Below are 12368 nucleotides of genomic sequence, written 5' to 3'. Positions count from 1 at the left end.
CAGGAGGTCATTTTTCCTTTCATCCACTAGGTGCTTTCTCCGTTTCTCGTGACATATGGGGAAGTGACTCGTCACCAGTCACTTCGTGGTCCTTTTTCAAGTCCTTGGCGAGATTCATAGTGCCAAAACTAGACATGAACTTCAAGGGCGTCATCCCCACTGAGCGGCTGGAGCTCCTCAGGTGTCTCCTCTGGTTCATGACCATAGTCAACCAGATTCTCGTTGGTCGCTTCAAGGTTACGCTGTCTTTCCTTCATGTCCTGCTGTCGAACCCGTTTCGCCGTTCGATATTCGAGATTGGCGCCAGAAAGAGTGTCGATGGTCCTGCCGACACCTTCCGGGGCAGCTTCGTCAATCCGAAATTTCGGGTCTGCATAACCGTACCACTTGTAGTTGGTCCGGACACCAGGGGCGCGGCTGAAAAGGTCACGAGTTCCATCACGTCGTGTGAGAAACTGGAAACAAGACACAATGGCCCGATTGAGGTCTTCCATGGAATACCTTCCCAAAATGGAGGTGACTTGGTAACCGCCAGCAAGTTGAGACGGGAATCGACGAGTGTAGTTGTCGGTCCAGTTCACACTCCCTCGGTGCATGGGGACAAACATAAGAACCTGCATCGCGTGTACCAGCATAAAGCGGACATGGTCCATAGAGGTGTTCGCGATTGAAGTCGTAGTCGCTTGGTTGTCTTGTCGAGTTACTGGAATGAGAGTTGGCTGGTCCAGCTGTTTCAGGATTTTGATAACCCATTCCTTGGTGGAAGGCTCAAGGTAAGCCCTTAACACATCGGTTGGGTTCGGGAGGTTGCTCCGTGTCTTGGCGACATCTCCTGGTGACATCTCTGGAGTGGACGCACACTTGTGATATGTATACCTCGGGACTTACGCCTCGAAAACCTTCAAATAATAGCACACTTGTGATTGCTCTTTTGGTTCGGTATCGGATGGGGGTCTAGGACAATTTCTTCCTATCTCGCGTCTTGAGGCAGCTCCTCTTCGGTAAGAGAGTCAAGAGCTCGGCAGTCACAATTGTTGTCATCTCTTTCATGCCGGTGACAGTTTCGGCAGTCTGAGCAGCGTATTTCGTCGGTTGGCTGGGCGGAGGTGTTATCTCTATCGATATCGGGATATCTTGTTGTGTTGTGCGCTGGCGATTGTTCTGCCATTGCATCGGCTGCAAATGGGAAAGGAAGGCAAATAGTTATTTCGTAGTGGTAATGTTTGTATATCTATAATCCAATTTTGATACGTGAAGGATGAAGGGAACAATATATATATATATATATATTGTGTGTGGGTGATGGAGGGCAAAGAAGGAAGGAAGTTGAGTGTAATGAAAAGGAAAAAGCAAGATGAATACCCGCTGCTCTTGATCACATGACCTGGGAATCAGGCAGCAGCCTTTCATTGTTGACAAAGAAGATGGTTTATCACGTACATGATAAGATTATCGGTTTAGGTCTATGTTTGGTGTTTCCTGCACCAGCTGGTCGGCGGAAACATCCTAGAACTCGGGTATCGGTGGTTTAATAATGATGTTATGACATTTGTCATTTATGATCTCTTAAGCTTTCGCCCAGGCCTTCTCAATTTCCGATATCATAATATATATGTCAGTTGAGTAACTCCTCGTACCTTGTAGCTTTTTGACATGTACCCTATCAATCTCAATATTCATATATATATTGGCACAGACCTCCTCCGTTTTATCTAGGTAAGTTACCAACAAAGGTTGATCTGTCCGCGCAGATTAAATTATCAATAAAGTCTCATGTCTAAAGTTCTCTCGAGATCAATCTCTATATGAAACAGATCTGAAATGAAAGGGGTAGCGTTTAGCAAAAGAAGCCGCAAGCTGAGTAATGTATCAGTGGTACAACAATGCCAATAGTAGTAAAGGCAGTAACGCCACAGGTCTCAACAAATCTGATATATGACATGAGTGAGGTCAGACAAGCTTTGTCATTAGTTATGCATCTACCCAGTATACAATCCTATTGCGACACGCGCCCTCCTCACATATATAATCCTAACGCGACACGCGTCGTCATCACAACAAACCTGACCAACTACGACACCAAAAGATACGAAGCGCGTTATCCGTGACCACTTCAGATTATATTCACTCATAACTTTCAGCCCTCCAGTACACACCCCTTTGTTTTGCAATAGAATCGTACAAACGTAGAGATTGTACCAGAATGTTTTTAAAACCGCCCCGACACGCCGGTCCGCAATGTGGTCTGCCTCCTGTCGTCATTAGGCATCCTGACTATCCTGAACACCAAAATACCTTACTCCGTTTCCCCAGGTTGGATTCTGCTGTGAAACAGGATCAGCATCACTATGGCGTCCATCATGGAACTGTCTTGACAGCTTGTCAGATCATCACGGGCAATCCCTCAACAGCGTACCTGAGTCACGATAAGCACGGGAACTTGCGCGTGACAATTGACTACGATGGCGTATTGTTGAGTACAGAATATTTCCTTCAAGTTCCTACAGGTGAGTCGTCTGCTACCGATACGTATCCTCATCTTACATGTTCCAGGAATAGATGATACCAACCCATACGCTGTCATCTGCAATTTTGAAGATTGGAAGTTTCCACACAACAACATACCTGCAGAATGGACCAATTTGGAGAGCGCACCATTAACAGCAGTGTCAGCATCCCGTATTTGCTCCCTCTCAGGTAGTAGTGTATCAACAGAGCCAGCGTATCTCGTACCCCAGAACCAATCCGACTGGTTCCACCAAAACCGAATGGGCGATTACATTGCGAACCGTGGCCAAGATTCCGGGCCAGGCAATGCCTCGAATACCTGCCACCTTCAAAGTGATCTTTTGAGGGATCTCAATGATCAAGCCTTTGCCCTGGTACCGAAAAAGTCACCTGAAGGCGGCTACCGTCTTGTTGCGCATTATCTATCAACTTCGGATTATCTTTCATACCCCTCAAACATTTTCCACAATCAGGAGGTTTACCAACTGGAAAGGTACATGGTAGAGTTTCTATACGCTTGCTTTGCGTATGCAACCTTTGGTCTCCTTGGCAATTTCATGGAGTATGAAAGACGAGTGGCAGTTCTGGAACCTGGAAAAGATGCAAGTGGGATGGATACGTGGGTCACGAGTGTATGTCGGATGAATCCGCAACAACTAGCTGACCGGCGAAATCATCTCGAGACTCGGTCTCTCAGAAAGCGAAATCTTCCAGGATCTGGAATGTTTACTGAACACCTACACGGGACGCGGTCTGATCGAGAATCGCTTGCCAGACTAGGGCGACCCATCATATCACTCCAATCACGTCGGTCACTCCGTGCTCCCGGCGATCGTTCACTTCAACCTTGGTCAAATCATTCTCGTGAGCAAGCACGCTCACTCACCTTCAACGACCTTCCACAAGAGGTCCGTCACTTAATCTGGGAGGCAACTTGGCGTGAACCTCGCGTGATCGGGATTGAGACACCTGATTGTGATTTTGAGTCGCAAAACTTCCCTGCAAATTACGGCAAGCTTAAGATCGTCGGAAGTATGACGAGTTGGCTTGGCAGAGATAGACCTGAACCAGTTGATGAAGATGGAGAAGTTATAACTGGACGAGTGCCCAAGGAATATCAATACCCAGTCGCTTTGTCTATATGTGTTGAGTCTCGGACTCATGCACTTAGGCACTTCACTCTGATCCGCCATCACAAGCGCATCGAATATTCATTTTATTTCAACCCGACACTCGACGTCTTCACTCCTTCAGGAAGATCGATTTCTACGGACGACATTATCCCATACATGTCACGGGTCTATGGGCGACAACTAACGTCAATAAAGAAGATGATCACTCCTGAAGATTTCTTCTGGTATCTTAGAACTGGAGTGGGTGTCATCTGCAATCTGAGCGGCCTCGAAGTCATTCAAATACTCCCTGAGGACCCCTCAACGACAATCACCGAACTGATTAAAAAGATTCAAAAGTGGAACCCTAGGTTCGAGAAAGACAACCGTTGGTTTTCTCGCATTCAACTTGTTGATTACAGTGGCAGAGTCCTTGGTGAAATCGAGATGGAGCCACATAACTGATAGTGAATTTGAAAAACTGAAAGAATGGAAACTCTTATTCCACAAAAGACTAAATAAAGGTTAGCACAATAGAGCCAACCAAGACCGTGATGATCACAAAAAGGCAAAAACATACAACAGCGGGGATTCGCTGGTCGTCACCGACCCAACTACTAATCCGCCCCTTACCAGCTTATCTATGGGAGAGCGGACGGGATCCCGAGTTCTCTGATAGGTATGGTCGTATGTGGTAGATGTTTCTGTAATTGAAAACTATATTCTGTCTTTGACTCATTGCTTCCCCTGTTGAAAATAAGACGCTATTTCCAAGTAAAGACATATTTAGTCCTGCACCTTGATGATGACCTTACCAGTATGACTTCCTGAGTACAGGTAGTCAAAAGCAGCCGCTGATTCGTCAAATGAGAAGACTCGATCGACGAGCGGAGCGAGGGACACATTCTTATCTGACAGAAATTGATTCAGGTTCTCGTAGTCACCCTTTGAGCCCACAGCAATGCCCCTAACAGACTCGTTGTTAGTAAAAGACCTTTGACCGATAGGCCTTGCGGATATGATCACTCACTTGATTCTCGCGCTCTTTTGCATCAATCCCATGATGGCACTTGGATCCCAGTCACCATTGGTACCAGCCAAGAATCCAACGAGGGACACGAGACCGCCTCGTCGCCGTAAGAAGCTAATATCCTCCGGAATGGATCCTGGCCCAGTATTATTGATAACAAAGTCAACGCCTTTGCCGTTAGTGAGACGCTGGACTTCCGAGGCTTGGTCGGGGATGGTTTTGTAGTTCATGGTACGGACATCAGCGCTCAGCTTTCGAATTTCTTCAAGCTTCTTTTCTGACGAAGATGTAATGATGGGTTGAATACCCGCAGCGAGGCAGATGAGTAGAGCAAACATACTGACGCCTCCAGTACCTAATTATATAGTTAGTACCTAATATCCATCATAATCGACCGGCTTGCAAATACAGCGGACGAACCTTGCAGAAGGGCACTTCTTGGGTTCTCTGTTTTGAGGCCATCCAAAGAGGTCCAAGCCGTCACGCCAGCGCATGTAATAGTAGCTGCCTATGGTTCCACAGACTATAAGTAAAATCGCTCAAGATATGGGGTTTGGGAAGTATGACAAACCTCTTCCCATGATAGGTGCTTGGGTATCTTAACGATGTACTTGTCCTCAAAAATGGCGTACTCGCGGAGAACACCATCAATATCACCGCCCAGCCCTTGAGACGGCGAGTCATCGTTATCAGTTAGACGACCGAGATTAAATATGACAGAGACATGGTCGCTAATGGCAAAGTCTTTTACCGCATTGCCGATTGCAGCTACCTCAGCAGCTGCATCAGAACACGGAATACCACGATCAATCACCTCAGCTGGGTAGCGTCCATTGATCATGGCAACATCACGGAAGTTGAGGGAGACGGCATGGATCTTGAGGAGGACATCGTGGGGCCCGAGCTGTCGTGGCAGCTTTTCCGTGGTTGGGCTGATGGTCCTGGGAATATCACCAGTGGTGCGTCTGAACGCTTTGTAAGTCTCAGGGATAGACATTTGGATGAAGAATTGTTAAAGAAGAATGGATAGTGGTCAGGGCAGACTTGTGGAATATTGAGAGTGAAAATTGAGTAAGGAATGATTGCTTTATATAATGAATATATACAAACAAAGAGACAAAAAGTCGAGTCCGAGCCGCCCGTGCTTGACTGACTATTACGAAGCTATCGAAGACATCAACGTTATATGACGTCGAGATTATTAAACAACCAAAAAGGAAAATCGAAGGGATTTGCAATGTCCAGTAAACGCTAGAATCCCTAATGCTGATATAGCAAAAACTTAAATTTGGAATTTTATATCTGTTACCGTAAAGAACATGAATTGAGTAGATAAATAAGATTTAGTTCTTAATATAACTATCTAACAGCGTAGAAAACAATAGGATATGGAAGGGAAGGAAACGGGAGTAAAGACAAATATCAGAAGTCAGAAATAGGTTGGGAGATGGGCAGTACATAGTAAATTACTAGTCCCATTTCTCATAGATCTGTCTAACTACCTTGACTCAAGCCCCAGTATTCCGGCAACCCCGGCTAGAGCAAACTTACTAATGACAGCAAGATCGATATGAATAATACTTGTTTTTGATTGGATGGTCGATAACTCATGAACCTACAAAGAATGAGGTCTATTTAATTGCTTAGCAGACAAGCATATGTTGATCCCGAGAAGACTGACATCGGCTCGATCAAAGTCCCAAGAGTTTCTGACTTCCGACATAAAAGTATCATGGTGCTAACCCTAGTTCGTAAGGAACCGGCAACCAATAGTGTTGGGTCTAGACTCAGCCGCAAATGCATGACCAATAAGGCAGACTGGCTGAATGGGACTTCACCTCTGGGCTGACATTCCATCTTCCCTCAACTCAATCCTTACAATGGATCCTCTGTCAATCGCGACTGGATGCGCCAGTCTCATAACAACCATCGGAAGCTTGACTCTATCTATTACTTCATTTGTGCGAAGCTGTAGAGAAGCCCGCAGCGATTTGGACCGCGTATCGCGCGAGTTGCATTCTCTCCAAACAGTTCTTGAGCTCATCGAAGAGGACGCGAAAGACGACACAAAGCCATTCCCAGAGACAATCCAGCGCCATGTTTCTGGTATTGTTACAAATTGTAACTCGGTTGTTGTCGAAGTTCAAACTTGTATAACGAAATATGGAGATGGAAAGGTCAGAAACAAGGCCGCGTGGGTGCTTAATGGTCAAGGCGACATGGAAAAGTTGAGATCCAGTCTCGAAGCTCATAAGTCGGCACTGGAGCTGGCACTTGATATGCTCACTTTGTCTGTCACCAAAGATATCAAGGCCGATACTACAGAGATTCGCAACGACACAGCTGCTATTAAAGACGATACATCTCAGATTCTTGAAGAGATCGCACGGCTTCAAGCCCGACTGCCAGTAACGGCTGCTGCACCGAATGACTATATCCTACAGAAATTTCTTGAAGATATGGCAACTTATACAGAATCAACTTTAGATGTTGATGGTGGCTTCAGTGACCGCGCAAGCTCTAAAGCCCTTTCATTCATCGATGAGGATGAAGAGAGTTCATATATATCAAACCAGGTGGACATTTCTATTCAGAACACAGAGAACGAGGACACAGTCAAGGCCAGTCAAGGCTCTCAGTCAACACCTGCAACCTACGATGCGGTCATCTCTGAAAAGAAAGACGATGCGGATCTTCCCCGAGAGCCACCTTTTGCTAGAATGGTCAAACGGAAGTCTTTGGTAGGCACCGCTGATATCGAGACTGCGCAAGCACCAGCCAAGGAAATAGGGCCCACGCCGAGTTTGACTCAACAGGAACCTTTGTTACACTTTCAAAGGCCGCAACCCGATGTCAAACCACCTCCGGCCCAGAAACCTACACAAATAATATCTCCGCGTCTCAGGAGAATACAAACCGTTGATGATCATAGAAGATATGAGAGATTAATTACTATACTTGGTAAAGGACAAGACACTGAAAAGGTCTTCTCACAATCAAGGCCAAGCAGCGATACGTCTTTAACCGGGTCATCCCGACTTGTTGACAAGCCTGAAGAACAAGAACCAAGAGAACAATTGGAAGACCTATCACCCGAGTGGGTGTATAGAATCGCATATGGTATCACAGTCTTTATGGGCAACTGTATCCTCGAGTTGCCTGTTCCAGAGACGATTCTGAAGCTTGTTCCTCGTACCGACCACGACGAATTCACCCACACAAGATTTACCTTTGTGACATGCCCACCAAAGGAAATGGTTGGTGAAAGGTATTGCCTTAGACCAACATTCTGGGCGACAAAACCAGTGATGAAATTTATTCTGGCGGTGCATGTGACGCCTCTGCACAAATATTGTTTAGAGACGTGGACGCTGATACATGATGCAATCGCCTATGCCGAAAAGAAACTCGGGGAGGGGACTTGGAAAAGCGTTCGTGTACATATTCACTTTGCGGGAGCCAGCACAGAATGGCTCAGCTTTCTCGAAAGAACGGGGGCAGTCAATAATTTCAACATTCCTCCTCTAACAGTACGTCGAAAACAGGTACTGACGGAAGCGCTCACCGAAGAGGCAAGAGAAGTAGCAGGGAAAAGGGTCGTAGGGACCATGATGGAGGTATGTCAAGGTCTGCCCATATTCTGACTATAACACAAACTGACGCAGACACAGTACATTGTTCAGCTTCGTGATGTTGTAAACATAAACGGTCGCTCATCCGGGGAGGTAGTCCAAGCAGACATTCCCATTCGGGTAGTCGTGACACGTTACGCAGCAGGACATGACATTGAACATGATCACTTTTCTGATTGGTCCAGGCCGATCTTAAGCATATTGGAGGCTAAACATATCATACACATGGACACATTTGGCTCCACGAAGAAAGATGATCATAAGTTTCTGTACAGAGCTTGGACTACAACAAAGCCTCTGGGCACGTTTAACCATCGGTTTGAACTTATCAAGTCCAGTGATTTGATGAAACAGATGAGAACATTTAAGGAAAGGCTTTTGACATAGACGCATGAATCAACTTGAGAGAAGGAAAGCCGTGATGTAGATAGACCTGAACACATCATATTATATTATACCCCCTATGTCAATAAGAAACGCGAATACTAGAGCAAGTTTTGCTGTATTTATGGCCCCCAAATCTGTACATTCGATGCATTCTTTGTTCTTGGTGAAGAGCAACTTTTCGATGGTGATGTGCCCGTTTATTACGCGATTGTTGACTGTTCTGGTTACTATATAACAGAGTTACGCGTGACGATCCTCTAAACAACACAGGACTATGTGAGCACTGTAGCATAATTAAGATATAATTAAGTATTACTACTCTAATTAACTAATGGCAACATATCAAAGCCACCTAAGTATGACAGCCAGGACAATCCCAGCAAGACGGCTCATCCCATACATGGTTGATATTCGGCCTGGTAACAACAGCCCCTGGCGTAAGAGCATCATCAGCAATATAGCATTGACCACCTATGTGACTCGATCCCTTGCAGCGACTGTTCGCTCGACAAATAGCAGCACACTTGGCACTTGAGCTCTGATCAGGGTACCACTCAGAAGCCATAGCGCGATATCCTGTCGACAACCACCCGGACGCGTTGCAAACACCGGTGGCAGTCATCAAACGTGTACATGAGTCGCCTTGCTTATAGTTACACGTGGGACTCTTGGGAAGAGGACTATTGTTGGGAACGCAGGTTGGACATGTCCAACACGATTTATGGCTCCACGCAGCGCTTTTCGGGTCGAAGCTAGGATCATCAAGGTTTGGATCAGGCTCTTCAAGATCAGAAGATGTAATCTTTGTGGATGTGAAGATACAGTGGTTTTCGGAGCCCCAGAATGCAGAGGTTTCACAGTCCTCGAGGGTGTCGCAGATAGCTGCGCATTGTTTCTGGCTTTCCTGCAAAGGATATTTGGAACGAGGTTCTGTCCAACTTGGACCTGAGAAGATACCACCTGTTATGCAGACGTATGGGGTGTTGTCAACACCTGACGAACTGATCTCGCAAACTTCGCCGTGATTGTTATGACAAGCGCCGGTTGCCTGAGGGGCTTTGGTAGTGGTGACTAAACTAGTAGGTGTCTTTGATGTAGATGACTGGATTGCAACCTCGGATGTAGGGGCCTGAGATGTAGTACTCTCATCTAACCCGCAGCCTGAACAAGCCAAACACTTCAACTCGTTCCAATCAGCGGATTGACTGTCGCCCGCTTGTTCGACTTCGGTAATCTCTCTGTTGGAGAAGAAACACCTTTGAGAAGCGAACTGATATCCAGTATAAATACAACCGGGCAAAGTTCTGCAAACTTCGGCGCATTGTGCCACGTTGTCGAAGCGGTGATTACTCCAATCGGGCTCCTCATCACCTGGCAATGTGTAGACTCCATCGCTGGCATGTCCATAGAGACGACCACAGTTCCAATCCTCATGTTCAGACAAGTCTTGGATCCTCTCACATGTGGACTTGCAGACAGATTGTGTGGGCTGAGTGGTTGTTGTGGTGTGAGAGATCACTGGAACTTCAGTGGTGGAAGGGATCTCAGGTGCAAGTGTGCCAGACTCACAGCCACTGACATGACAAGTAAAGCATCCCTCGATATTATACCAATCAGCCATCTGGCTATCACGTCCATCAGTGATATCGTCTTGAGTAACAACCGTGTTGGAGAAGAAACATCTGCCGGACAATTTCTGAAACCCAACTGACTTGCAACCTGGCATGTCTCTCTTGCAGAAGTCAGCACATTCTGTGATGGACTTTGAGCGGTACTGAGTTGCATAATTGTCGTCACCAGGGAATCCGTAGATGGCATCGGTCTTGACAAAGACGCCGACGAGGTCGCACATGTTGTTGTTCTGAAAATCATCGATGAGATCGCATTCCACTGCGCACTTGGACGTTGCTGTGGCTTCAGAAGATAAAGTCGTTTTATCACCTTGGAAGGTGGTCTGAGAGGAGACAGTAGTATCAGATGCTACAGCATCAGATCCAGTGGCTGTGATACCGACTGTTGAAGAAGCTCCAGTATGTGCTGTTTGGCTGGTCTCTTGGTACGACGTAGTAGTAGTCTCCGGTTCAGTATACGAATCAAACTGAAGATGGTAGTTACCAATAGTCTCAGGAGTAACTTTATCCGAGATGAAGATAGAGTCAACCAAGATTGAAGAATAACCAGGACCAGTGCATTCCAATGAGATATCAAAGGCAGGGTCCTGGCCGATTGTCTCGACTTGCTCAAGAACTCTAGCCCAATTGACTGTTGTGCCTCCAGGACTAGTAGCAGGTAAAGAAAAGAACTTTCTGTTACCAAATGTCGCACTCACGACACAGTCCTGAGAACCGCCGGTTGAGGTGACAAGGTATAAAAACTGAATAGTGTACTTCTTGCGTGGTGCTGCCTTGATGACCTGGTAGATACTTGCAAATCTGCCAAAAAAGCTTCTTTTGCCATCTGGGCTTCCACCAGCAGTCAGAGCAGCGCAACCATCATCGGGGCTACCGTCTCCTTTGTAACATCCTCCTGAATGGAATTCGGCATTTCCAGTTGCACCAAAGTCTTTAAGACCGCTTGGACTATCGGGATCGCGGCTAGCAAAAGAACCACCTGCGAGAGAGTTGGAGAGGGTGGTGATGATGACCTCTTCTTCAGTTGTAGTCGATGATTGGGGGAAGGTCAAAGTTGGACTTGTGATGTCGCTGGTTGGACCCGAGATTGTGACAGAATCTCTGTCAACGATGGTTTGGCTACTCGAAACATCGGTAGAGTCTTTATTCTCACTGGTCGTGGTGGATAATTCGACTGAGAGAGTGTCTGTCGTTGTCTGGCTGTTTAGAACATCGGTTGAGAGTTCGGAAATATCGGCGGTAGTAACAGAGGTTACAAGAGAGACGCTGCTCACTGTGGTTGGTCGACTGGGCTTGCAGGGACCAGCAACAACAAGGTTAGCAAGGGTCAAGGCTAAGAAGCCAATCTTGGACTGCATCGTGAAAAGATTGTCAGTCAAACGAGAAGATGGAATGATTTCGAAAGTAACAAAACATTTTCGGTTACTTATCTACAGATGGACCCCTGACTCCGTTAGATTCTCGACCGATTCAGCTTTCTCAAACCATTTACAACTTGATGGTACTATTGATAACTATTGACAGCCTCTTTTGGTTGCATCCCTGCAGGAACAAGTCTGGACCCTGGCCACTAATCTAGGTTGAGAATAGAGCGATGATCTTTGCGCTAATCAAGTCCCTAACTCAGCCCACATTATGGAACTTCATCTGACGTCGGTCGGATGTGCTTTTTTGCAGACAGACTGGGAGTCATGCTGTTGATATCGTTTCTATTCCTAAGAAACTGCGCTATTCAGCAGCCAGTTTTAATGCCATTTTCTGAACGCTAGTTAAATTGAAAAGAGGGTACTCCACTTTTCATCCATCAGGATAGCTCTGATCTGGCTTGACTATAACGCGGTACAGGGTATGTTCTAAACGCGAAGCTGTAGACGATATGTCGGTCGTATGTGTATTAAGGATGGTGGCCTTGGTCGACATTCATTTCATACATCAAACAAAAATGGTTAGGAGATGATACGTACTAATATACTGTGTCTAGATCGTCCTTCGAGAACCTTGTAATCAGTGGTCATGGCTACAGAGTGATCAAAAACTGTCATCACCAAGAAGCCATCGATTAGATTTG

The 12368-nt window shown here is 46.2% G+C and overlaps 5 protein-coding genes across 5 annotated transcripts; 2 read left to right on the top strand and 3 right to left on the bottom strand.

Annotated features, from left to right (window-relative positions):
* Positions 1-128: 128 nt before the first annotated feature.
* On the bottom strand, positions 129-842 carry FPOAC1_007015 (uncharacterized protein; the record flags this gene model as incomplete). Its single annotated transcript, XM_044851486.1, has 1 exon — positions 129-842. One exon carries the CDS (start codon positions 840-842, stop codon positions 129-131), a length of 714 nt encoding a protein of 237 aa, XP_044710198.1.
* A 1361-nt stretch (positions 843-2203) lies between these two features.
* On the top strand, positions 2204-4085 carry FPOAC1_007014 (uncharacterized protein; the record flags this gene model as incomplete). Its single annotated transcript, XM_044851485.1, has 2 exons — positions 2204-2507; positions 2554-4085. The coding sequence occupies 2 exons, from the start codon at positions 2204-2206 to the stop codon at positions 4083-4085; spliced, it is 1836 nt and encodes a 611-aa protein (XP_044710197.1).
* Positions 4086-4406: 321 nt separating this feature from the next.
* Positions 4407-5647, bottom strand: FPOAC1_007013 (uncharacterized protein; the record flags this gene model as incomplete). The annotated part of the gene is made up of 4 exons (XM_044851484.1): positions 4407-4587; positions 4651-5005; positions 5071-5158; positions 5222-5647. 4 exons carry the CDS (start codon positions 5645-5647, stop codon positions 4407-4409), a joined length of 1050 nt encoding a protein of 349 aa, XP_044710196.1.
* An 883-nt stretch (positions 5648-6530) lies between these two features.
* Positions 6531-8494, top strand: FPOAC1_007012 (uncharacterized protein; the record flags this gene model as incomplete). Its single annotated transcript, XM_044851483.1, has 4 exons — positions 6531-7907; positions 8196-8267; positions 8322-8408; positions 8468-8494. The coding sequence occupies 4 exons, from the start codon at positions 6531-6533 to the stop codon at positions 8492-8494; spliced, it is 1563 nt and encodes a 520-aa protein (XP_044710195.1).
* A 527-nt stretch (positions 8495-9021) lies between these two features.
* FPOAC1_007011 (uncharacterized protein) lies at positions 9022-11658 on the bottom strand (the record flags this gene model as incomplete). Its single annotated transcript, XM_044851482.1, has 1 exon — positions 9022-11658. One exon carries the CDS (start codon positions 11656-11658, stop codon positions 9022-9024), a length of 2637 nt encoding a protein of 878 aa, XP_044710194.1.
* Positions 11659-12368: the final 710 nt, after the last annotated feature.

Source organism: Fusarium poae, chromosome 2, assembly GCF_019609905.1.
Source record: "Fusarium poae strain DAOMC 252244 chromosome 2, whole genome shotgun sequence".
Classification (NCBI taxonomy): Eukaryota; Fungi; Ascomycota; class Sordariomycetes; order Hypocreales; family Nectriaceae; genus Fusarium; species Fusarium poae.
The sequence above is the reverse complement of the archived record's forward strand: the minus strand, read 5'-3'. Positions and strand labels throughout refer to the sequence as shown.